The sequence below is a fragment of the Engystomops pustulosus genome, chromosome 1 (assembly GCF_040894005.1).
Source record: "Engystomops pustulosus chromosome 1, aEngPut4.maternal, whole genome shotgun sequence".
Classification (NCBI taxonomy): Eukaryota; Metazoa; Chordata; class Amphibia; order Anura; family Leptodactylidae; genus Engystomops; species Engystomops pustulosus.
The window spans coordinates 287,234,989-287,259,517 of NC_092411.1; the positions used below are offsets into that span (position 1 = coordinate 287,234,989).

At 45.0% G+C, this 24,529-nt stretch overlaps 2 protein-coding genes across 6 annotated transcripts in view; one reads left to right on the forward strand and one right to left on the reverse strand.

The window, feature by feature from the left end:
- Positions 1-24,529, forward strand: part of ZNF638 (zinc finger protein 638) — a 97,579-nt gene that overhangs the window by 44,801 nt on the left and 28,249 nt on the right. The gene's annotated exons all lie outside the window — the stretch shown is intronic.
- On the reverse strand, positions 14,737-23,421 carry LOC140083414 (uncharacterized). Of its 5 annotated transcripts, none has more exons than XM_072126377.1 (4): positions 23,351-23,421; positions 19,831-23,249; positions 16,844-19,518; positions 14,737-16,531 (listed from the first exon to the last, which is right to left on the reverse strand). In XM_072126377.1, the coding sequence occupies exon 2, from the start codon at positions 21,419-21,421 to the stop codon at positions 20,276-20,278; it is 1,146 nt and encodes a 381-aa protein (XP_071982478.1). In that variant the 5' UTR covers positions 21,422-23,249; positions 23,351-23,421; the 3' UTR covers positions 14,737-16,531; positions 16,844-19,518; positions 19,831-20,275. The 5 variants fall into 5 exon arrangements, with proteins under 5 accessions (XP_071982478.1, XP_071982481.1, XP_071982479.1 ...); XM_072126380.1 differs by having other exon boundaries at positions 23,351-23,415; XM_072126378.1 differs by having other exon boundaries at positions 19,831-19,952; positions 20,077-23,411.

A 24,529-nucleotide genomic window follows, 5' to 3' on the forward strand; every position in this document is an offset into this window, starting at 1 on the left:
AGACCCCTAGGGTACTTTAACCCTAGGTTGTCTGATTGATCCTACCATATATGTATGGAGAGGGTACGTCATAGCCGACGTGTGACTTTCAGATAGGTCACTTGTCGATTAGGGGTCCAAAGTATCCACGTGTCAGTATTTCGCATCCCATTAAGGCCATGGGCCAATCAGGCCACACAGGGGTCAATGACCCGAGCCAAGGTGGTCTACGATGTTATTGGTTGGTCATTGGTTGGTTGAATAGGACTTAGCTCGGTCAACTTAAAGGGGTTTTCCCACCAAACAAGTTTAGGTCCTATCCGTGATGCCCTCATCAGTGACAAGACCCCCACAGGTCATTAAAACGGGGGTCCAATGGGGTCCAAGCTACCTCCATCAGACCCCTCGCTGCTCCCCGCACATGTCCGTTCTGCTCCATTCATCTCTATGGAGCTGACGGAGATTTTTGAGTGCTGTGCAGTGAAGTACAGTTACCTCGCATGTCATTAAGATGTTAGTACGGACATTCCACTACTTAAAGACACCCGACTTACAGACAACCCCTCTGCCCCCTGTGACCTCTGGTGAAGCTCTCTGGATGTTACTATAGTCCCAGATTGCAATGATCAGCTGTACGGTGTCTGTAATGAAGCTTTATTAATAATCCCTGGGCCCATTACAGCAAAAAAAAATGTGAAACTCCAATTGTCACTGGGACAAAAAAATTTTAGGTCATGCACCCGATGTCCACCAGGTGTCGCTGCTGCGCCGAGGTCCGCTGGAGTTCACCATCTTCTTCCCGGTGTATGTGAGTGCTTGATTTTGCGACACACTTAATTTTTAAAATTCCGCATTTTTTCCGAATCCGTTGGGTATTCCGACAGCCACGCCCCCGATTCCTGTCGTGTGAAAGCCGGCACGTGCATCAAAATACCCGCCGGAATTCGGTGCAAAACGGAAAAAGTAGGGAAACCCGACGAACGAGCGGCCACGGAGCCCTTAGTAAATGAGCCCCAGTATCCATAGGGGCATCTTCTAATATAATTAGGCTGACTTTGAATTTAGCCGCATTTAGAACTATGATGAATGCCAATTTGTTATATGGCTTCCAGGCAATAGACAGTATCAGTTTTATGAAAGGCACATCGATGTCTGGAACGTCTGGGCTGCGGCTGAATGTTTGATTCCATGAAAGACGTCCCTGTGCCAGTGATGGAGATCAGAAAGTGTGAGGACCCGGCGAGCGGCAATGTGCTGACTTACTTGTGTCACATGGACATTGGGTGATGAGTGACCTGATGGAAATAGACAGACTGCCCCGCGAAATGCTGTTTGTAATCAGAGCTCGTTGTTTTGTCGGGGTGGAAATCCCTTTCTAATGTTCCCTGGATATCAAACAACTCAAATGTTCCTGAGCTCCGAGCCCCGGGACATTTAGCGGTAAAGATGTTCTGTAGAGTCGTGACCCACGACTATTGCGATATAGCGGAGGATAGAAGTTGTCTACATTCCAAAAGTTTCAAACTTGGAAATGTGTCCTTACCACGGGTGCCAACGTGACCTTCTCCTTGTGCGTGCCCTCGGGGTGAGAAAGGCTTATCTTACCCGGCTGCTAAAGATCTTCTTATACTTGGAATGTGGCAGCAGTGTTAGATAGACGAGAGACAAGCCGGGTGTGTGCTTACATGTGTCATGCGTGCTGTATAATATAAGGCTGTGATTCCATACTATTATTAATTAGAATACTAACCCCTCATACTTTCAATAAGGATAGTTAATTAGTATACTCATCAGTAAAGTAACAGAAGCCCATGACACCTGCAGTGCAAATATGTCTTTCTGCCTTCTCTAAGTATTTGCATTATAATATAATTGTGTTATAATATAATTGCACCCTGACAAAATCCTCTATGTAGTCCCAGGGGTTGGGCTTTGGTTTGGATGCATTTAAAAAAAAAAAACAACTTGTGAGTTGTCAACTGCTCAGCTCTTAGCCCCCACCTGTACGGCTCCTCCCACATGCTCCTTCACAGAGCTCACAGCCTGGTAAACTGGCATAAATGGGAGAGGGAGGAGCTGTACAGGTGGGGGCCAAGAGCTGAGCAGTCGACAAGTCACATGTTGTTTTGTGAAATGCATCTATACCAAAGCCCAACCCCTGGGACTACACAGAGGATTCTGTCAGGGTGCAAAGTAAGTTATAACACACAATTAGGGTACATACACAGCCGTATGCCCACCCGGTCACAGTGGGGCAAGCATACTGATGTGCGCTGGAGAGGAGGGGGTCACCACTCCATAGATGCTTTATCTTTTCCCCGTGTATGGTGCAGAATGGTCATATATACATCCCACCAGATGGCCGTCTAAATGTACCCTTATATTGTAATGCAAATGCTTAGAGAAAGCAGAATGGCAGATTTGCGATACAGCTGTAACGGGTTCCTGCAACCTGTCTTTAGTGAAAATGAGGCACCTGGTGATAGGTTCCCTTTAATAGGATGAGCGGTTTTGGGCCCACATTTATTACACAGTTATTTGTCACACCTAGAGAGTTGAACATAAGATCAATTGAGCGCTTGTACCATAAACTTCCGCACTTATTGCAGGATATTTTACCACTAAACCTATTGAAGCCTTCCCTGACTTTAAATTAAATCGAATTAGAGTGGTCAATGGCTAGAGTTGTTTTCAGACCCTACCCCCTGCTGGCCGCTGATACAGGATTAGTTTCGATGTGTATCAGGCAGGGCGGATGGGTGCGCGTAGCCGACGGGCGGCTGCACGGGACAACTGCCGGTACGTATAAGTTTTTTTTTTGTTTTTAACAGCCTCCCAGGCCAGCTTTATATATTTCTTAACCCCAGATGACCCTTTTAATTTCCAAAATTTCTTTAGTACAATATTAAGTGAAGGCTTGTTTAAAGCGGTTTGAAAAAAGTCTTCCCTAGTGATGTTTACACCATAAAGATCATTTTAACCTCCTTAATTTACAATTTTACTCAGTTTTATTGGTGTTTTAGTGATGGTCAGTGTAAGATTCCAAAGTGTAAGTGGGGACTCTCTAAGCACACACTTCATGATTCCTCTAGTTCTGTCAGCTGACAATGTGCTTAGATTATCAGGGTGTAGGTATATACACTTTCATTTAGATTCTGAACATTCTACTAGTTCTACACATAGTAAGAGAGATGAAACAAATGAGAGATGATGAGATCCATGAGATGCCTATTACACATGGCAATCTCAGTTCTATTATCACAGCCATAACACAGCTCTCCTATACACCTCCTTCCCCCTCTCCTGGATAAAGATCTTATCTGCCTGTAGCTTGTAACTTTACTCTCCTCAGGATGCTGCTGCTTGCCGACAGGAAGTCTCTGTGTGTGTGAGCTCGTCCTGGAATGCAGGGGGTGGGGCTTGAAGCAGAGAGGAGCGTCAGACAGGAGAACAATATGTTTGCTGACCCTAAACTCAGTAGATCCAGGGTCGGGTCTAGGGGCAACCAAAATTGTGTAAAGCAGGACTGATAGAGACAGGTTGGAATTATATCTGTGAAATTCAGCATTTTTGTTAATAACAGTGAATTAGAGAATGCGTTATTTTGTTATGCTGAATACATATGAGAAATTTGTCTTTGTGGGAGGAATACCCCTTTAAGCAGTGTATACTCCACAAGGTGGCAATGTTAGATCTCCAAAAGAAGTGTTAATAGGGGAAAACAGGCGTCATTTCCACAATCAAGACCCTAAACATACTTAACAACAGTTCCATCTTTTAAGGTACCAAAATGAGTGTTCTTATTCCTTTCTACTTTTGGATCTGGATCTGACTATCCCGAATGGTCACCAATAGAATGTGTCTGCATAAGGAAAGTATAGAGTCTCATACATGACCTAGCTAGACATTAGCTGGTTGGATGGCTGTACCCGCTACTCCGAACTAGTCAGAACATGATGGCGTATCCCAAGGACAGGGGATGGCGTATCCCGAAGGACATTGGATGGCGTATCCCGAAGGACATTGGATGGCGTATCCCGAAGGACATGGGGTGGCGTATCCCGAAGGACATGGGGTGGCGTATCCCGAAGGACATGGGGTGGCGTATCCCGAAGGACAGGGGGTGGCGTATCCCGAGGACAGGGGGTGGCGTATCCCGAGGACAGGGGGTGGCTTTTCCCGAGGACAGGGGATGGCGTACCCCGAGGACAGGGGATGGCGTACCCCGAGGACAGGGGATGGCTTTTCCCGAGGACAGGGGGTGGCGTATCCCGAGGACAGGGGGTGGCGTATCCCGAGGACAGGGGGTGGCGTACCCCGAGGACAGGGGATGGCGTACCCCGAGGACAGGGGATGGCGTATCCCGAGGACACGGCATCAATCACATTCCCTTGACATAATCCTTTAAAATAAAATGTAGGACAGCAGCTGCAGTATGAATTACTGTAAGAAAATCAGTCACATAAAAAGTCCTAATATATTGTAGCTTGTAACACGTTCCATAACAGGTGTCACCAAACTGCGGGGGGGGGGGGGGGGGGGGGGTAGTAAAGGTCTTCCACTGTATAGAAGACTGTATTGCTATATATTCATATGTGATTTACGTTTTATGAGCTCGGAGGAAAAGCATATTGGAGCGGATCCACAGATTCACAAAATTTGGACATACAGTGAAAAAAAATGTCTAATTTGCTATATATTTTGGAACCACAAGATAATCCCCCTATATACTGACCCAAAACATGATGGAGACGTGAAAGTGAGAATTGTAAATTCAGAGCTCGTAAGAAAATGACAACACCAACCACAACTTATATTTCAACTTCAATGCAGGAGAGTGCATAGAGTATTGGGAAACGAGCTTTTATACAGCTCTGTAAATGGTAGGAAAAAAAGTTATTGCTATTAAAATGTGGGTAGTAAAAAAGGATCTGGTCTTTAAAAGGTTAATATAGTTATAAATGATTATTAGGTCACCTATATAATGTGACATTAATATATGTGACCAGATAACATGTGGGGTAGTCGCTGAAGTATCTCCTTTTCTCTCCTGTGCTGAAAATGATGACTCAGCTTTTATATACATTTTATGTGATAATCCGTCTGTGAGCTCCGGCCTCCTCATAAGGGCACATGATCACAAGAAATAGCACAACACATAGCAATGTTTAGGTTCTATGTCTCCCTCTGCTGATAAGAAGTAGATTTACAAATGTTAATTACGAGTCTTTCTCTAATGATCCAGTCGTCTGAGGTCAGGTCATAGCAAACCTAAAGGGAACCTGTCACCACGGACCTCATTTTCACTAAAAACTCAATGAGGAACATTTACTTTCCTGGTCCCTCAGAGTTCCTGAAAGTGATTTGTCCAACGATAATGCTCTGTGCCGGGATTCCCTAAGATGGTGCGCCCGATATCCTGCATGTGTCGCAAATCGTCCCACGACCGCCCCCCCGATTTCTGTCTCATGAAATGAGATCGCATGCGACACAATCCCCTGCTAAATGCCTGTCACAGCGGCGCAAATCCCGAAAAAAATCGGGAAGTCCGACAGAAATGCGATCCGCGGACCCTTATTAAATAAGTCCCAATGACTGCTCTTCGTACAAGAAAGGTCCATGCATTATCTTTTGAAGTGGCACAAAATGGTGAAATTATTTCTTGTGCTTGGCGCTTTGTTTGGTAGGTTACATGACATATCAGCATCCCAGGGATCTTTGAGGGACACATAATAGATTCAAAGTCGGAGTCTGAAGTATCCCGAACTTGTCCGAGTTTCTTTCTAGGTGATTCTGGACAGATTGGCGTTTTCCCGACGTGTTACCCGAATATTTCCGATTTGAGACGATTTTCCCTGTATTGCCCCAGGAGTTTGGCGCACGCGATCGGATTGTGGCACATCGGCGCTGGCATGCACGCGATGGAAATCGGGGGGCGTGGCCGAACGAAAACCCGACGGTTTCGGGAAAACCGCCGCATTTTAAAAAAAAAATGTGTCGCGAAACTTGCACTTACCTTCACTCAGCCCGAGCCGGTGAATTTAAGGGCATTCCAGCAGGCCTCGAGGAACTTCAGCGCAGCAGCGACATCTGGTGGACGGCGGAGGAACTACCTTAATGAATCCCGGCCGGACCCGAATCCACTGCAGAAAACGCGCCGCTGGATCGCGAATGGACCGGGTAAGTAAATCTGCCCCAATGTTTTACTTCAGCTCTGATCATGGATCTTAGATCCTCCATAAGAAAAGCCTTCTCTGCTGTCATTACACTTCCGCTTTGGCAGCATTGGCCTCCGACATGTCCGAAATTATACATCCGCCTTCCCCAAACTCGTCTCATTCCAGCATCCGGGCACTATAGGAGTCCAAGCTATGCTGGGAATATGGCAGGGAGAGCCGAAACGAATAAACCATCCCCCTTCAGTCAACACACTAGTCCTCTCCATTAACCCTTCAGGATAGACTGGATAGACCTTCCCAGGAACGGAACAACTGAGTCAAGGCTTCTCCCCCATCTGGAGGAGAGACCTCCCTCCTATCATCTGGAGGGACAGGAAGACACTGGTGAGGGGTTTCTAGGGAGAGACATTTAAACTCTCTCGACTTCTTGTCCCTACACAAAATTGGAACAACCTCCAGGTGGGGCCGTCGTGGGGGACACAATGGAAAAAAGGCAGGAATGAAATGAAACCACCAATACCCACATCTCTCAGAGCTCCCGTCCAGTCCTCTGTATTTACTGCAGGTATTTAAGGCTGTATCAGGTGCGCAGCTTTTTGTGTGACTTAACTGCCACCCCAAGCCCATATATTAAATATTTCACATCTTTGATTCCTTTTAATCCAGTGACATTTTACGAATTACAAAACATAAAGAAAATTCTAAACTTCCTTCGCCCCAATATTTTCAGAAAATTTAAATCAGGAGCACCTTGAAAATTTGTTGCATCACACAAAAAACTCACTGGGGCTCATTTACTAAGGGTCCGCGGACCACACAAACGTTGGATATTCCGACGATTTCTGATTTGTGCCGCATTTAAAAGGGTTTTTATTTGGTGCACATGATCGGATTTTGGCGCCACCACGCCAGCTTTCATGCGATAGAAATCGGGGGGGGGCGTGGCCGCTGGAGGATCCGACGGATTTGGACTGAGCGCAGGATTTAACATTTTAATTGTGTCGCAAGACAATGCACTTACATGCACCAGGAAGAAGAAGGTGAACTCCGGGGACCTGAGCCGGGAAGCGACACATGCATGATATCGGGCGCAGGATCTTAGTGAATCGCGCCGGAGTTCATGATTGTCAGGGAACGTACAGCAGGGATTGCGACAGGACCGGGTAAATAAATGTGCCCCACTGTGTATGAGTGGTATTTTTTGGATCCAACCTATAACCATTGAACTGAACTCTGCATTTCATTTTTCGAGGTTCGGTCTGGAAAATTCACATCGAGTGAATATTTCATAAGAAACTCACTCATGGGCAACAGGTCTTAATCTTATGTATTATACACAGTCAATACGATTGTTGTCATCTCGAGCTGCTGCTGACAGACATGTCCACCCTCATGTGACATAACAATGAAGAAACCTTCGATCCCATACCAAAGTTATTTCCATAGTTGTTTGGATCTACAGTTTTTTTGTTATGTTTATCGCTGTGTTGTTCAATAAACGGTTTCAACATAAAAAAGGGTTAAACCAGAAGAAAAATAGTGAAGCGTTCATTACTTTTGTAACATGTATCAATGGAAAGAGACCAAAAGCGTAATGACTTCCATATGACCCGCAGGGATCGCTGAGTAGAGCAGAGGCCATTATTCATACGTGTGAGCTGTTACATACGGGCAGTGAGCTGTTCCCGGACTCCATTGATGCAGATAGGGTGACACGTGTGTGGGGGGGTCTGGCGCTCCTCCGTTGGACTTTGCCAAGGATCTTCACCTGTTTTAGATCCACCTCCTACTGATTGGAATAGGATCCTCAGTGGGAATGAAAATGATAACTCTTCATTAATTGTTGCTGAGCTCTGCGTGTGGTTCTGCCTTGTACACGGGTGACATCTGAACTGACATAATCCCTCGTCAATTACATTTGTCAAGACATTTTGTAAATAATAAAAAGTTGGCAGTCCTCATAAAAGCAGGATTATCTCTGATTGGATATGGAACACTGGTTTACAGTAATGTCCTTGGCTGGCAAATGATTAACCCCTAAGTAGCCAGCCATGTCCAAGCACTTTTTTTTTACCCCGTCTTTCTAAAGTCACAGCTATTTCAATTCTCCATCATCTCGTAGCCATGTGAGGGCCATTATTTTTATAGTGGAGTTGAATATCAGCATCTATGTCCCAGGCGCATCCTTGCCCCTCTCGGCTCCCCAGGACCCCCTGCTGTCTGTCTTGCCACGTTCCAGCCATGGCTCCAGCGGCCCGGAGATTTATAGGCCCAGTGCATCGATAATTGGCGCTGGTTGGCTGCCCTTTCTGTTAAATGTCCAGCCCCTTCCTGTGTCGCCTGCCGGATCTTTGTGCTTCTATGTCTCAGAGAAAGCTGCGCTCCATGCCCTGTGCGCTAGTCTTCATTTCCCGTTGTGACCTTTGAATAGAATGCGCTTGTACATGTATTTATAGTCAGCCAGAAAACCAGCGCAAACACTTTAATAAATGTGGCCCCATGTCGGAGTTCTGTCTCTAATCACATGTATAAAGACATCTGAAAGGTACAGTGTGGGGTTGGAGAGGGGGTGGTCGCTGCTGACAGGTTCCCTTTAAAGTAAGTGGGTTCCAGATAATTAATAAGATTTGTAGCAGAGCTCAGTGCAAGAAATATATATATATATACACACACACACACACACACACACATACAGTATACACGCACATATATACACAGCGTACATCTGGAAATTGTTATCACTCCCCACACCTAGCTGCTCCTGGATAGATTATCTGTAGTAAATACAGGTGTGTAACTAAAAAGGGACTTTGATCATCTTGAAAAATGATCAATCTCAAATTAAAGATGGACCAGAAGAACACAAAGCAACTTATCTACTTCCTACTTATTTTTAGATTTAAAGGGGCTACACAGATATGATGCAGTAAATGTGGCAGAATGTTCAATGCTGACTGCTACAATCTATTAGTTGAGCACAAGTGAGCACAATGCGGAGGAGATGCGCTTGAATTACAATTATTACATCATACCAATGGGTCTGGATCCTAACTGCTACACTGAGGGGGGTCCCGCCCTCTGCATTGTTCTCAGAAGCGGAAAAATAAATCCAAATTCTGTGAAATTGACCAAAAAAAAAAAAAAAATAGTTGCGCCATTGTCTTATGGATTTAGATTTTATGACTTTTGATATGTGGTCCTAATGACGGATCTCCCCGATTCTTTGGATCAATATGATGACAGAGACGCCCAATTTATTTATCTTTATTACATTTTAATAACCTAAATATTACAATCTATCCAAGAAGAAAAAAAAATGTCTTTATATTCCTAACTTCTGACACCTTACGCTTTTATACTTTGGCACACGGAGTTGTGTAAAGTGTCATTTGTTTTTATTAGACCAGAAGAAGTTTTCCCAGGTTTTGTTGAAATTGTTATGGTTGGTGAAATGATAAAAAATCTGCGATTCTGACACGTAGACATTTTATTCCTGCTATGGGGTTCACCCCATGGGATATATATTTATACATTTTGATAAATGTGGCATTTTGGGATATTTGGGGATATCTTTTTTTTTAAAAATAATATTTACCATATACACTCGAGTATAAGCCTAGTTTTTTTTAGCACAAAAAAAAATATGTGCTGAAAACCCAAACTCGGCTTATACTCGAGTGAAAAAAATATATATAAAAACTCACCTTTCTGGCTTCCCCCGCTGCTGGCTATATACTGGGGGATATGGGCTGGCAGGCTATATACTGGGGGCAGGTGCTGGCTATATACTGGGGGGCAGGCAGGCTATATACTGGGGAGGCTGTAACCAATGCATTTCCCACCCTCGGCTTATACTTGAGTCAATAGGTTTTCCCAGGTTATTGTCGTAAAATTAGGGGCCTCGGCTTATACTCGAGTATATGCAGTATTTCTTTTGTCAACAAATTAAAACAAAAAAAGGAAGTATAGCTAAAACAACATAATAACGGTTTATAACAAGGTCATCGTTCTTTGACCAGAAAGTTGGCGGCACCAACTAGGCAAACATTACTAAGCGTCATCCCCTATATATTATCTAATGTGTCTAATAACCAAAAAGAGAAATAGTAAAATTTTTTAAAAATTCAAAGACTCTACAATACTTATCCTCTTTAGCGCACAATTAAACAAGGTTTACTGATATCAGTAGCTTTGTGTGCACTAATGTTATATAGACATCAGCCCAGGTCACTACTCTGTGCCGCAAACTATCCATTCCGACCTCCTTGTTTTGTAAGTTTACATGTTTTTGGTTAAAATATTGAGCCCTTACCTTAATATAAGAGGCTGCTGCTGGACACTGTATAAGGTAAATATATGTTGTTGTAGCATATATATGTATTATCAAGTGTTACATGCAGGACGGGGGTGGCAGTGCAGCTTTAGGCATAAGGGGCCCTGATACACATTGGGGCCCCCTGCGGTCTTGTTACGCCACTGCCTATATTTCCCATCTATCAATGGGAACTATTGTCATCAGGTAATCAGTGTTATTACTGTAATTGTGAAAGAGAAGTCAGTTGTGTACAAGGTGCTGACAGCAAAACCTGATGACGAGTGCCATGTGAGTAACACACAGCGCAGCGACCATTGCCCTCGGGTTATTCTGGTTGCACAACTGCCTGGTAAGTGTGAAGCAATTATAAAGCAATGCTATCCACTTTGACTAGAGTCACATTTCTGAAGTGCAGAAGTTTTGTTGTCTAAATATAAATCCTTAGAATTGTTTGTAGCTGGACTTGAAGCACTAGCGAAGGAAGTGGTGGTGGGGGGGGGGGGGGGGTGATGGCACCAAAGTCCTCATTTACATATAATATATTGGACACGGATGATTATACAGACATGTATCAATTCAAAGTGAACGGGCTGCATTTGTCAGAGGTGGACCCCCTATTGAGTTTCTATTCCCCATAATTATGTGACCTTTCACAGGTTTAGGGCTAGTTAGTGACATCATTCGCCAACCTTCCATTTTTTTGAGGGCAGGGCCATAACTACAGTGGTAGCAGCCGCTATGGGGCCCGCAGTGTCAGGGGGCCCTGGCATCTTACTTCACACTAAAGAATGGAGGATGTGCAGCTTTGTATAGCATAATATGTATATAACCTTCTCTGTTCGAGACTCAAACCGTCCTCCTGAAGATCACTATCTGCGACATGACATTGGACTTCTTTTCCTGCGGAAGAAAAGAAACATGACCAGAATCTAAAAGAACATCTAAAAATGTATTTTGGATAGCTGCGGAGGTCGGATTTTTCGCTGTTCATTTGCCAGTCTTGGTCTGAAAGCACAGAACTCGTCAAGACTCTGGAAGTCAATCCTATAGTATCTTTGGCAATAATGAGTAAGTCGTCTAAATATGGAATGATGCATACCCCCTTTTTCCCCTAAGAAAGCAACCACATCTATCCTTGGGGCAGATGAGATTCCAAAGTGGAGTGCACAAAACAAACTGGAGCACCACACCTTCCAGAGAAAGGATAGAGAATCTCAGAAATTTTTGAGATGGGTGAATAGGCACATGATACCATGCATCTCTTAAGGGGTATTCCCACGAAGGTATAATTCTTAATTACATGCAGAATAGAAAAATAACATACCTGTATCCACTGGTCATTATGTGTAATTTAGTCGTCTCTGGATACGACCATAAACTCATCCCGACTATGGTCGTGCAGGTCGGTTAGAATCACATGAACGCGCGCATCTCCTGCTGCCTATAGATTGCCAATGCATCAGCTGTTCTTCCCTGCACTGCCTGGCACATCCCATGTTTTGCCCTTCATTGTCTCTACATTAATCTATTTAGCTTCCATGCCGGGTCTGCACCCTCTTTTCCCTGAACCATGATTCACTTCTACCTACCGGTTCCCACAGTATCTGGTCTGCATGTGAGCCTTGTGTCAGTGTTGGCTCTGCTAATTGGAGGCTCTGTACTGTGAAGGAGCTGGAGTCTCCACAGCAGACGGCTCAAATATGATCCGTGATCCGGGTAGCGCCACCTGTCATTGCCATCCAATTTTGAACAAGCCCGCTACAGTTCCTGGTACTGGGATGGAGTCGGAGTCTCCCCTACACACAGCAGGAGGATGTAGCAAAGAGCCCAGCACCGTATATATTTGTCAAGCTGTGGTGAATGAGCCCATTCCAGTCCCTAGTACTGCCCCGCACAGACATGGCTTCCTTGCGGGGTCTGCCCCACATGGCCAGTCACTGAGCAGAGTATTGGTGCCCAAATTGTGCCCTTGAGTAGTGCTGGGGCAGGCATGGCTCGGATGGTTATATCCCTTATAGGAGTCCCCTTCATGGGCACATTATTAGATGGTAGCAAGAGATATGTATCTGTACTATATAGATGTCCTACATTATAGGGTCAACTCTATGAAAAAGGAGGACAAAGCGGCTACTTTTCAGGTAGTAATGGATGACACGCAGGGGTGTGCGTGTGGTTAGATGCAACTCAGCAGCGCTGTGCGTGTGGTTAGATGCGACATAGCAGCAGTGTGCTTGTGGTTAGATGTGACAGAGCAGCAGTGTGCGTGTGGTTAGATGCGACATAGCAGCAGTGTGCGTGTGGTTAGATGCGACATAGCAGTTGTGTGTGTGGTTAGATGCGACATAGCAGTGGTGTGTGTGGTTAGATGTGACATAGCAGTTGTGTGTGTGGTTAGATGCGACATAGCAGTTGTGTGTGTGGTTAGATGCGACATAGCAGTTGTGTGTGTGGTTAGATGTGACATAGCAGTTCTGTGTGTGGTTATATGTGACAGCAGTGGCGTGTTTGTGGTTATATGTGACATAGCAGTGGTGTCTGTGGTTAGATGTGACATAACAGTGGAGTGTGTGGTTACATGTGACATAGCAGTGGTGTGTGTGTGTGGTTAGATGTGGCATAGCAGTGGTGTGTAAGGTTAGAGGTGACAGACCAGTGATGAAAATGGCACTTCTCAAGTTTGGCATATAGGCTATTGGCCCTTAAATGACTGAGGATTTGCCATACGTGGAACTGGTGGGACTCAAGATCTGGAGAGAACACCAGAATGTCGTCCAGATATATCATATATCATATGTCATTAACAAACTCCTGGAATACAGCTGGTGCGTTACAGAGTCCAAATGGCATTACCAGGTACTCGAAGTGTCCATCACGAGTATTAAAAATGGTCTTCCACTCATCCCCCTCGCCGATACGAATGAGGTTGTAGGCCCCTTGAAGGTCCAGTTTGGAGAAGGACTTGGCTCCACGTAGACGGTCAAACAGCTCCTTGAACAACGGCAACAGATAGCGGTTCTTAACTGTGACTCTAAGTCCACGATAGTGAATGCAACGATGGAGTGACCCATCCTTTTTGGTCACAAAGAAGAAGCCTGCACCAGTCAGAGAAGAGGACTTACATATGAACCCCTCTGTAAGTTCTCTTTGATGTAGTCCGACATTGCTACGGTTTCAGGCACAGAGGGTAGCTACACCCAGCCCCAAGGAGATGTACCTGGCAGCAGATCAACAGGGCAGTCATAGGGGCAGATAGGCGGCAAAGTCTTTGCTGACGTCTTTTCAAAGAAGCAAGCCAAGCATGCTGGAAGACCCTCCAGAGGCTTGGGAGCCACAGAAGAAACCATTACTGGTACTGGATGAGGGATCTCCATACAGCGAGACTGGCAATCAGGTCCCCAACAAAGGATCTCCCCCCGTCTTCTGGTTAAGAACAAGTGCATGGAGCTGCAACCATGGTAGACCCAAAAGGATGGAGAATGTGGACCGTAGTAGACAGTCTCTGTTTGGGTAGCACACTGACCTGCAGGGACAGAGGCTTGGTGCAGTACTGGACCGGGTCAGAGAGGATTTGGCCACTGACAGAGGAGATGACCAGAGGCTACTTAAGGCAGACTAGGAGGAGGTGATCCCGGGAGACCAGAGCAGCATCCACAAAGTTCCCTGCAGAGCCTAAGTCCAAGAAGGCCGAAATCTGGAACTGAGTACCGGTTCCAGAGCTGAGCAAGACTGGAATATTCAGGCATGGAGAAGCTTTGTTCTCTTGTAGGCACGCTTCTCCCAATAACCCTAGGTGTGTGCGTTTCCCGGAAGGACAAACTGGGTGAGTCTCAAGAAAGTGCTCTGGGCTGGCACAATATAAACAGAAATTCTCAAGTCTTCGCCTGGAACGTTCTTGGATGGTCAGACGAGCTCTATCCACCTGCATCGGTTCCTCAATAGTAGACACGGAAGCTAGCAAAGCGTCAAGTCCTGAGTTGCAGATGTTCCAGACGCCGTTCCTCAGAACGGCGTAAATCTGAGTAGCCAGAGAGAGGAGACCACACAGAGTAGACGGTAGATCACGTATGAACAATGCATCTTTAATTTGTCTTGAAAGTCCCTTTTTAAAGGTAGCAATGAGCACTGCCTCATTCCAGGCTAGTTTAGAGCCCAGACTATGGAATCGCACTGCGTAGTCACCAACCGGGGAGTCCCCTTGACGCAGGTTCAGTAGTGCAGTTTCAGCAGAAGATGCCCAAGCAGGTTCCTCAAAAATGGACAGCGAAGGAGGTGATGTCAGCTGTAACCGGGTCTTTTCGGTCCCACAGAGGAGTAACCCATGCCAGGGCCTTCCCGGAGAAGAGGCTGATGACAAATGCCACCTTGGACCTTTCTGTGATTAATGGAGTCGGCATCAGAGGAGGTAACTTGTCCAAGCGGTTGACCTCGCATGGGAATCTGCTGGGATCGCGATTGGCCAGTTCAGGTAGTGGAACCTTGGCGGGGTCAATGGCAGGATCTTACTGTCAGGCTCCAGGGGTAGTGGACCCACTGGAACACTGCGGACGATGACACAAGTCGACACCTGGGACGCATGCGCATAGCCACCAGACAGGAGAGAGGACAGTTGAGTCAGAACTATGGGGGGCTGGGGCACACTGAGGAGCACGGGTGAGCCTGCGACCTGAGACATGGGGCAAGGGAGCACCTGTGACAACAAGTGTTCAACACCACTTACTTGGTTCCTTTTTCACGTTCTTCACTCAATCAGCCGGCAATTTTTATGTAAGAAAATGCCCCATCGCAAAACAAATGGGTACAGCAGGTTTTTGAAACAGAAAACATTGAACAGTCACAGAACTGTGGAAGAAGAGTGTAGCAGAATTGTGTGAGAGAGTGGTGATGTCATGTGGCCACAGATGTTCTAAAGTCATTCACAGCAAAATCTTGTGCACTTGGTGACTGCTGTAACCATCATGGTGCGGCCACTTGGAGTGCTTTGATTCAGTTTATAAGCGCAATGAAAGTGCACGGGGGGTTGGCCGTGTTTCTATGGTACACACAATCGGTAACCAATTTCCGATGTTTTGCATTTAAACAATACAAGATGCCCGGCCCTGGTTACCAATCAAGTGCGTTTCCATGGAAAAGTTCCCCACCTCTGTGCACTTTAACTCTGCTTATAAACAGAATCAAAGCGGTACGTGTGACCACACCCTCAGAGAATGTAGTTGTAATCTTAATCTGTGCTTTAGTCATTGCTGTTCTCTAATTATTATCATCACGTTTCTGCAAAAATGGGAATTATTCTCACCGTTAATTCGGTTTCCATTAGTCCACCATGACGGCCCACCTGGAGGATGACCCCTTGAACTCTGTAGGGACAGGAAGCAGAGAGGTTAAATTCCCCCCCTTGCACTCACATACCAGTGTCTACCAAATAATTACACCGGCAGTGGATGCAACCCCTTTATTTGCATGTTAATTTCACATACACTATAATACTACAATATACTATCATAGTATAACAAATATATATATATATATATATAATTTATAGGGGTGGGAAAAAATACATGGGCCGTCATGGTGGACTATTGGAAACCGAATTAACGGTGAGAATAATTCCCATTTTCCATATCGTCCCCCATGACGGCCCACCTGGAGATTTATCAAATAATTCCTTAGGGAGGGACTACAGCTTGCAAGACTTTTCTACCAAAGGCTAATTCTTTCGTATTCTGGATATTCAGTCTGTAATGTTTGGCAAAGGTTAATTGGCTCGACCAGGTGGCAGCCCTGCATATCTCTTTTCTGCCCATGTGGCGGCCATAGCCCTAGTTGAATGGGCTCTAACCCATGGAATAGTCAGATTCTGGGACTCATATGCTCCTTTGATGACCAGCTGAATCCATCTGGCGATAGAGCCTTTGGATGCTTTCTTTCCTTTGTTCTTGTTGCCGAACTGAAGGAGAATATTGGAATCTTGGCGCCATGATTCCGTGCTTTTTATATAATGTAGTAAGATTATTCTGACATCCAAGGAATGCCAAGTAGTTTCTTTTGGGGATTTCGGATCCTGAAAAAAAGATGGAAAGAAAATTTCTTAATTTCGATGAAACTCTGAAGAAACTTTAGGAACAAAGGTTTTATCAAGTCATCAGAGATTCTCAAGTATGGCTCTCTAATTGATAATGCCTGAATCTCTCCCAACCTTCTAGCGGATGTTATAGCTATTAAGAAAGTCAATTTTTGGGTCAAGTCCTTTATGTTAGCATCTTCCATTGGCTCAAATGGTGACCCAGTAAGGTAATTAAGCACTAAAGAAAGGTCCCAAGATGGGATCTTCTGTATATAATTTGGTCTCAGTCTGGATGTGGCTTTCACAAACCTGCTGATCCATCTGTTATCGGCCAAGGGTTGATCAAAGAAAGCGCTTAGTGCTGAAATCTGGACTTTGAGGGTACTGGTCTTCAACCCTTTGTCAAACCCGGACTGCAGGAAGTCTAGGATCTGGGAAACATTTGGAGATGTTTGGTTAGGTTGACTTGAACCACAAAATGACAAACTTTTTCCATATTTTATTATAAATAGCAAAGGTGACAGGTTTACGACTTGCTTTCATGGTGGTTATTACCTTGTCTGAAAGACCTCGTAACTTTAGTAATGACCTTTCAGGATCCAAGCTGAGAGACTGAGAGACCGTGGGTTTGGGTGATAGATGGGGCCTTGGGACAGGAGATCCTCTCTGACAGGCAGAAGTATTGGTTCCACTAGGGCCATCTCTTTTAAGGCTGGGAACCAGTTCTTTTTCGGCCAGTATGGCACTATTAGGATTACAGTAGCCTTGTCTGCCCGAATCTTTTGTATGAAATCACTGGAATAGGAGGAAAGGCATACATAAGAGGAGCGTCCCAAACCTGATTGAATGCGTCCATCTGAAGGCCTGACCCGGTGCTGTCCAGCGAGTAGAAATTCTTTACTTTGGAATTGGTTTTGGTAGCAAACAAATCTATCGTCGGATGACCCCAAACCTTGGTTATCTCTTGGAATACATTGTCGTTTAGACACCACTCGTTTTGATCCAGGCGATTCCGGCTTAGGAAATCCGCCACCTTGTTGTCTTCTCCTCTTAGATGGATCGCTTTCAATGAGAGGATATGTTTTTCTGCCCAGGAAAAAAAATTTTCGGAGTCCCCTTGACGCAGGTTCAGTAGTGCAGTTTCAGCAGAAGATGCCCAAGCAGGTTCCTCAAAAATGGACAGCGAAGGAGGTGATGTCAGCTGTAACCGGGTCTTTTCGGTCCCACAGAGGAGTAACCCATGCCAGGGCCTTCCCGGAGAAGAGGCTGATGACAAATGCCACCTTGGACCTTTCTGTGATTAATGGAGTCGGCATCAGAGGAGGTAACTTGTCCAAGCGGTTGACCTCGCATGGGAATCTGCTGGGATCGCGATTGGCCAGTTCAGGTAGTGGAACCTTGGCGGGGTCAATGGCAGGATCTTACTGTCAGGCTCCAGGGGTAGTGGACCCACTGGAACACTGCGGACGATGACACAAGTCGACACCTGGGACGCATGCGCATAGCCACCAGACAGGAGAGAGGACAGTTGAGTCAGAACTATGGGGGGCTGGGGCACACTGAGGAGCACGGGTGAGCCTGCGACCTGAGACATGGGGCAAGGGAGCACCTGTGACAACAAGTGTTCAACACCACTTACTTGGTTCCTTTTTCACGTTCTTCACTCAATCAGCCGGCAATTTTTATGTAAGAAAATGCCCCATCGCAAAACAAATGGGTACAGCAGGTTTTTGAAACAGAAAACATTGAACAGTCACAGAACTGTGGAAGAAGAGTGTAGCAGAATTGTGTGAGAGAGTGGTGATGTCATGTGGCCACAGATGTTCTAAAGTCATTCACAGCAAAATCTTGTGCACTTGGTGACTGCTGTAACCATCATGGTGCGGCCACTTGGAGTGCTTTGATTCAGTTTATAAGCGCAATGAAAGTGCACGGGGGGTTGGCCGTGTTTCTATGGTACACACAATCGGTAACCAATTTCCGATGTTTTGCATTTAAACAATACAAGATGCCCGGCCCTGGTTACCAATCAAGTGCGTTTCCATGGAAAAGTTCCCCACCTCTGTGCACTTTAACTCTGCTTATAAACAGAATCAAAGCGGTACGTGTGACCACACCCTCAGAGAATGTAGTTGTAATCTTAATCTGTGCTTTAGTCATTGCTGTTCTCTAATTATTATCATCACGTTTCTGCAAAAATGGGAATTATTCTCACCGTTAATTCGGTTTCCATTAGTCCACCATGACGGCCCACCTGGAGGATGACCCCTTGAACTCTGTAGGGACAGGAAGCAGAGAGGTTAAATTCCCCCCCTTGCACTCACATACCAGTGTCTACCAAATAATTACACCGGCAGTGGATGCAACCCCTTTATTTGCATGTTAATTTCACATACACTATAATACTACAATATACTATCATAGTATAACAAATATATATATATATATATATATATAATTTATAGGGGTGGGAAAAAATACATGGGCCGTCATGGTGGACTATTGGAAACCGAATTAACGGTGAGAATAATTCCCATTTTCCATATCGTCCCCCATGACGGCCCACCTGGAGATTTATCAAATAATTCCTTAGGGAGGGACTACAGCTTGCAAGACTTTTCTACCAAAGGCTAATTCTTTCGTATTCTGGATATTCAGTCTGTAATGTTTGGCAAAGGTTAATTGGCTCGACCAGGTGGCAGCCCTGCATATCTCTTTTCTGCCCATGTGGCGGCCATAGCCCTAGTTGAATGGGCTCTAACCCATGGAATAGTCAGATTCTGGGACTCATATGCTCCTTTGATGACCAGCTGAATCCATCTGGCGATAGAGCCTTTGGATGCTTTCTTTCCTTTGTTCTTGTTGCCGAACTGAAGGAGAATATTGGAATCTTGGCGCCATGATTCCGTGCTTTTTATATAATGTAGTAAGATTATTCTGACATCCAAGGAATGCCAAGTAGTTTCTTTTGGGGATTTCGGATCCTGAAAAAAAGATGGAAAGAAAATTTCTTAATTTCGATGAAACTCTGAAGAAACTTTAGGAACAAAGGTTTTATCAAGTCATCAGAGATTCTCAAGTATGGCTCTCTAATTGATAATGCCTGAATCTCTCCCAACCTTCTAGCGGATGTTATAGCTATTAAGAAAGTCAATTTTTGGGTCAAGTCCTTTATGTTAGCATCTTCCATTGGCTCAAATGGTGACCCAGTAAGGTAATTAAGCACTAAAGAAAGGTCCCAAGATGGGATCTTCTGTATATAATTTGGTCTCAGTCTGGATGTGGCTTTCACAAACCTGCTGATCCATCTGTTATCGGCCAAGGGTTGATCAAAGAAAGCGCTTAGTGCTGAAATCTGGACTTTGAGGGTACTGGTCTTCAACCCTTTGTCAAACCCGGACTGCAGGAAGTCTAGGATCTGGGAAACATTTGGAGATGTTTGGTTAGGTTGACTTGAACCACAAAATGACAAACTTTTTCCATATTTTATTATAAATAGCAAAGGTGACAGGTTTACGACTTGCTTTCATGGTGGTTATTACCTTGTCTGAAAGACCTCGTAACTTTAGTAATGACCTTTCAGGATCCAAGCTGAGAGACTGAGAGACCGTGGGTTTGGGTGATAGATGGGGCCTTGGGACAGGAGATCCTCTCTGACAGGCAGAAGTATTGGTTCCACTAGGGCCATCTCTTTTAAGGCTGGGAACCAGTTCTTTTTCGGCCAGTATGGCACTATTAGGATTACAGTAGCCTTGTCTGCCCGAATCTTTTGTATGAAATCACTGGAATAGGAGGAAAGGCATACATAAGAGGAGCGTCCCAAACCTGATTGAATGCGTCCATCTGAAGGCCTGACCCGGTGCTGTCCAGCGAGTAGAAATTCTTTACTTTGGAATTGGTTTTGGTAGCAAACAAATCTATCGTCGGATGACCCCAAACCTTGGTTATCTCTTGGAATACATTGTCGTTTAGACACCACTCGTTTTGATCCAGGCGATTCCGGCTTAGGAAATCCGCCACCTTGTTGTCTTCTCCTCTTAGATGGATCGCTTTCAATGAGAGGATATGTTTTTCTGCCCAGGAAAAAAAATTTTCCGATAAATCTAGGAGTTCTTTGTTCCTTGTGCCCCCTTGATGCTTCAAGTAGGCCACTGTTGTTATATTGTCTGAATAGACTTTTACATGGTGTTCTCTGAGTTCTGAGGCACTGTTCTTCAAAGTCTCCCATACTGCTCTTAGTTCTTGGTAATTCGAGGACCGATTTTGAATGGAAACAGTCCACTGACCCTGAAGAAGTTTGTCTCCTAAATTTGCCCCCCATCCTGACCGACTGGCATCTGTTTGGATTACTTTGATTGGCCATGGGTGCCAGGGTATTCCTTTCATCAAATGTGACATTTCTGTCCACCTATTCAGGAAAATTTTGACTCTTGGAGGTAGTTGGATATTCTGATCTAGATGATGGGGGTTCTTGTCCCAAACCTCTAAAATCCAACACTGAAACCTTCGAGTATGACTCTGACTCCATTGAACAGATTGAATGCAAGCCGTCATCTGCCCCAACATTCTCATGGCTTCTCTTATTGTGCAACAATTTTGTTGTTGGAAGTGATGTATCTTCTGAATGAGTCTGTCCCTTTTTTCGGGAGGAAGAAACGACATCTGTAAGGATGTGTTCAGAAGTGTGCCTAGGAATATTGTGTTTTTGCTGGGTGTCAGTTTTGATTTCTCCCAGATTATGCACCAGCCTAGTTGTTGCAGGGTAGTAATCGTCAGATTCCTGTGCTGTATAAGTTCCTGTTCTGTCTGACCAATTATCAGTAGGTCGTCCAGGTACGGAATCACCGCCACTTCCTTGGATCTCAAAAAAGCCACTACTTCTATCATGATTTTTTAAAAGGTTCTTGGGGCAGACGAGATCCCGAACGGGAGAGCTTTGTACTGAAAACAAGCTGTGTTTCCCTCCGGGGTGACTACTGCAAATCTGAGAAATTTCTGAGATGGTGGATAGATTGGTACGTGGTAGTATGCGTCTTTTAGGTCGATGGTACATAAAAACGCATTTGGCGGAATTAATGGGGTGGTTTCCAACTTGAATCTCCTGTAAAGAATATGTTTGTTCAGATTTTTCAGATTGGAGATTAGACGGAATGTTCCATTTGGTTTTGTTATGAGAAATAAAGGAGAATAATGACCTTTCCCCTGTGACTGTCTGGGAACTGGAGATATCACATCCATGGCCTTCAGTTTCAGAACCTCCTGCCATAAGCTGGTGGTTAGTGACTGCGATGGTTGCTTTGTTATCATGAAGTTGTTGGGAGGAAGAGAAGTCAGTTCTAACTTGTATCCGTCTAGTAGAATCCCTAAGACCCATGGATTCGAAGTTATTTGGGTCCAATGGTGACGGAAATGGAGCAGTCTTCCTCCCACTCTGGCGTCATTGTTTTCTAAAGTTGGATGTTGAGTTACTGGAGCGAAGCAGGAATCCTCTTCCTCTTCCACCTTTGGAATAACTCCATCTACCTTGTTTGCCTTTACCTCTGTACGGAAACTTCTTCTCCTTTGGGTCACGAAAGGATTGTTTCCTTTGACCTGTTCTTGTCTCAGGAAACCCTTTTTTAGGGTTCTTCTCCAGAATGGTGTCTAATTCTGCACCAAACACATATTCACCCTGGAAGGGAAGACTACATAATTTGGCTTTTGATCTGCAATCGCCACTCCACTGTCTTAACCAAATGGCACGTCTAACAGAATTTGATAAGGCACTTTCTTTTGCGCTAAATCTAACTCCCTCAGCTGAGGCTTCCGCAATAAAGGCTGTAGCAGACTATAACATAGGAATAGTATCCAGCAACATCTCCCTTGAGGTGCCACTTTTTATGTGGTTCTCTAATTCTGATAGCCAGAAAAAGAGAGTACGGGAAACAGAAGTCGTGGCTATGTTCACCTTTAAATTAAGCATGGCGGTTTCCCATGCTTTTTTTAATAAACTATCAGCTTTTCTATCCATCGGGTCTTTAAGCTGTATGGCGTCCTCAGATGGGAGATCAGTCTTTTTCGTGATTTTGGTCACCTGGACATCTACTTTGGGTGTAGTATTCCAGTTTTTTACTTCTTCCTCATCAAATATTAAACGATTTTTGAATTCTTTGGAAACAGAAATTCTATTTTCAGGCTCTCTCCATTCCTCCAAAATCAATTCCTTAAGTGTATTGTTTATTGGAAACACTCTTTTCTTTTTCGCCTTAAGTATGCCAAATAGTTCATCCTGAACAGATTTTGCCTCTTCAATTTTTAAAGTATCTCTGACTGCCTTAAGTAACGCGTCAAGATTTTCTGATGCGAATAGGCATTTTGACTCCATCTTGGTAGCCGCTATAGACTGGGAAATATCCATATCTAAGGAACAGGATGTACTAGCTTCTTCTGATTCAGCTTCAGAATAAGACTCCATTACCCTGGGCCTTTTAGGTGGTACTATTTGGGGAATAATGGAGGCTACAGAAGCCGCCACAGATGTCTGGACTTCTCCTTTAATGAATGACCTCATCTCCTCCATAAAGGAATATTTCTCTTCTTTGAGCAGATTGTCCAAACATTCTTTGCATACAGGTTTCTTGTAGTTATTTAAGAGCTTATTGAAACACATATTACATCTGCGTGACTGTGCCTTCTTTTTCTCTAGGTCTTTTGATTTCTCCTTCTCTTTAGATTCCTACCAAAAAGAAGGAGAACAATACCAGATTTTGTAGGATAGGCTCCATGTAATGTGGAATTTAAAATCCCAAACATACTAGACACCCCGAAACCACTCACAGGAGTTATAGGCGGGGGGTCTGATACCATGATGTCCATAGTTGAGGACTTGGAGCTGCCAATTGTAATCTATGCATAAACATAACAATTGTTAGAATGTGCATTTTACATAGCCGCAATATCATATATATATATATATATGCTCACATATGGCTGACCTTATTAGCGCACAAAACCCCAAAGGCTCAGGTAAGCTAGAAATCCAGGCACAAGATCTATATAAAAAAATGATTTCCCATTAAAATCACTGAAGGAAGAGAATAATCAATTCTAAGACAATGTACCTGTTCCACGTAGCGTGCACGGCCAATGGCGACAGAAGCATAGACCTCAGATCAACGTGAGAGCCCGCTTGATATTTCAAACATACTCACGCCGGCATCTCGTGTTCGCGACGCGTCACTTCCGGTGCGACACTTATTGGCCGGAAGTCGCCATCTTGGAACACCCGGAAGTGTTCCCTTGTATGCGCACGTGCCCGGGTGATGTTGGCTTCGCGGAGCCGTCAACAGAGCCGGTAGGAGGACCCATTCAAGGCAGGGGAAGGATGTGCCATGCACCGCTCGCGGCCCGGGACCAGGTAGAATGTAGGGACGAGTCCCGCACCTATACTCCCCCCCGACGAGACGGGGAGAGCTCTCTCCGCTCCCTGGACAGGGACAGGAAGACACTGGTATGTGAGTGCAAGGGGGGGGGGGGGGAATTTAACCTCTCTGCTTCCTGTCCCTACAGAGGTCAAGGGGTCATCCTCCAGGTGGGCCGTCATGGGGGACGATATGGAAATAAAGATGTTATATTAAAGGAAACCTACCACTTCTGATGGTAGGTATGAGATGTAAACACCGGGCACCAGCTCAGGGTGAGCTGGTGCCGGAGCTTACCTTAGCGAGTGTTTTAAACCGCTATATCGCGGTTTAAACACATTTTGATTTACCACTCCGAGGTAGCTTCGGCGCCGCGCGGCCGTGCGCGCGCCTCCATACGGAGTGCCGGAGGCGTCACGCGCGCATGGCCGCGCGCAGCGCCGAAGCTACCTCGGAGAGGTAAATCAAAATGTGTTTAAACTGCGATATAGCGGTTTAAAACACTCGCTAAGGTAAGCTCCGGCACCAGCTCACCCTGAGCTGGTGCCCGGTGTTTACATCTCATACCTACCATCAGAAGTGGTAGGTTTCCTTT

Bases quoted from the DNA above. Each gene is read 5' to 3' on its own strand.
- LOC140083414 (XM_072126377.1), bottom strand. From the start codon at position 21,421: ATGATAGAAGTAGTGGCTTTTTTGAGATCCAAGGAAGTGGCGGTGATT.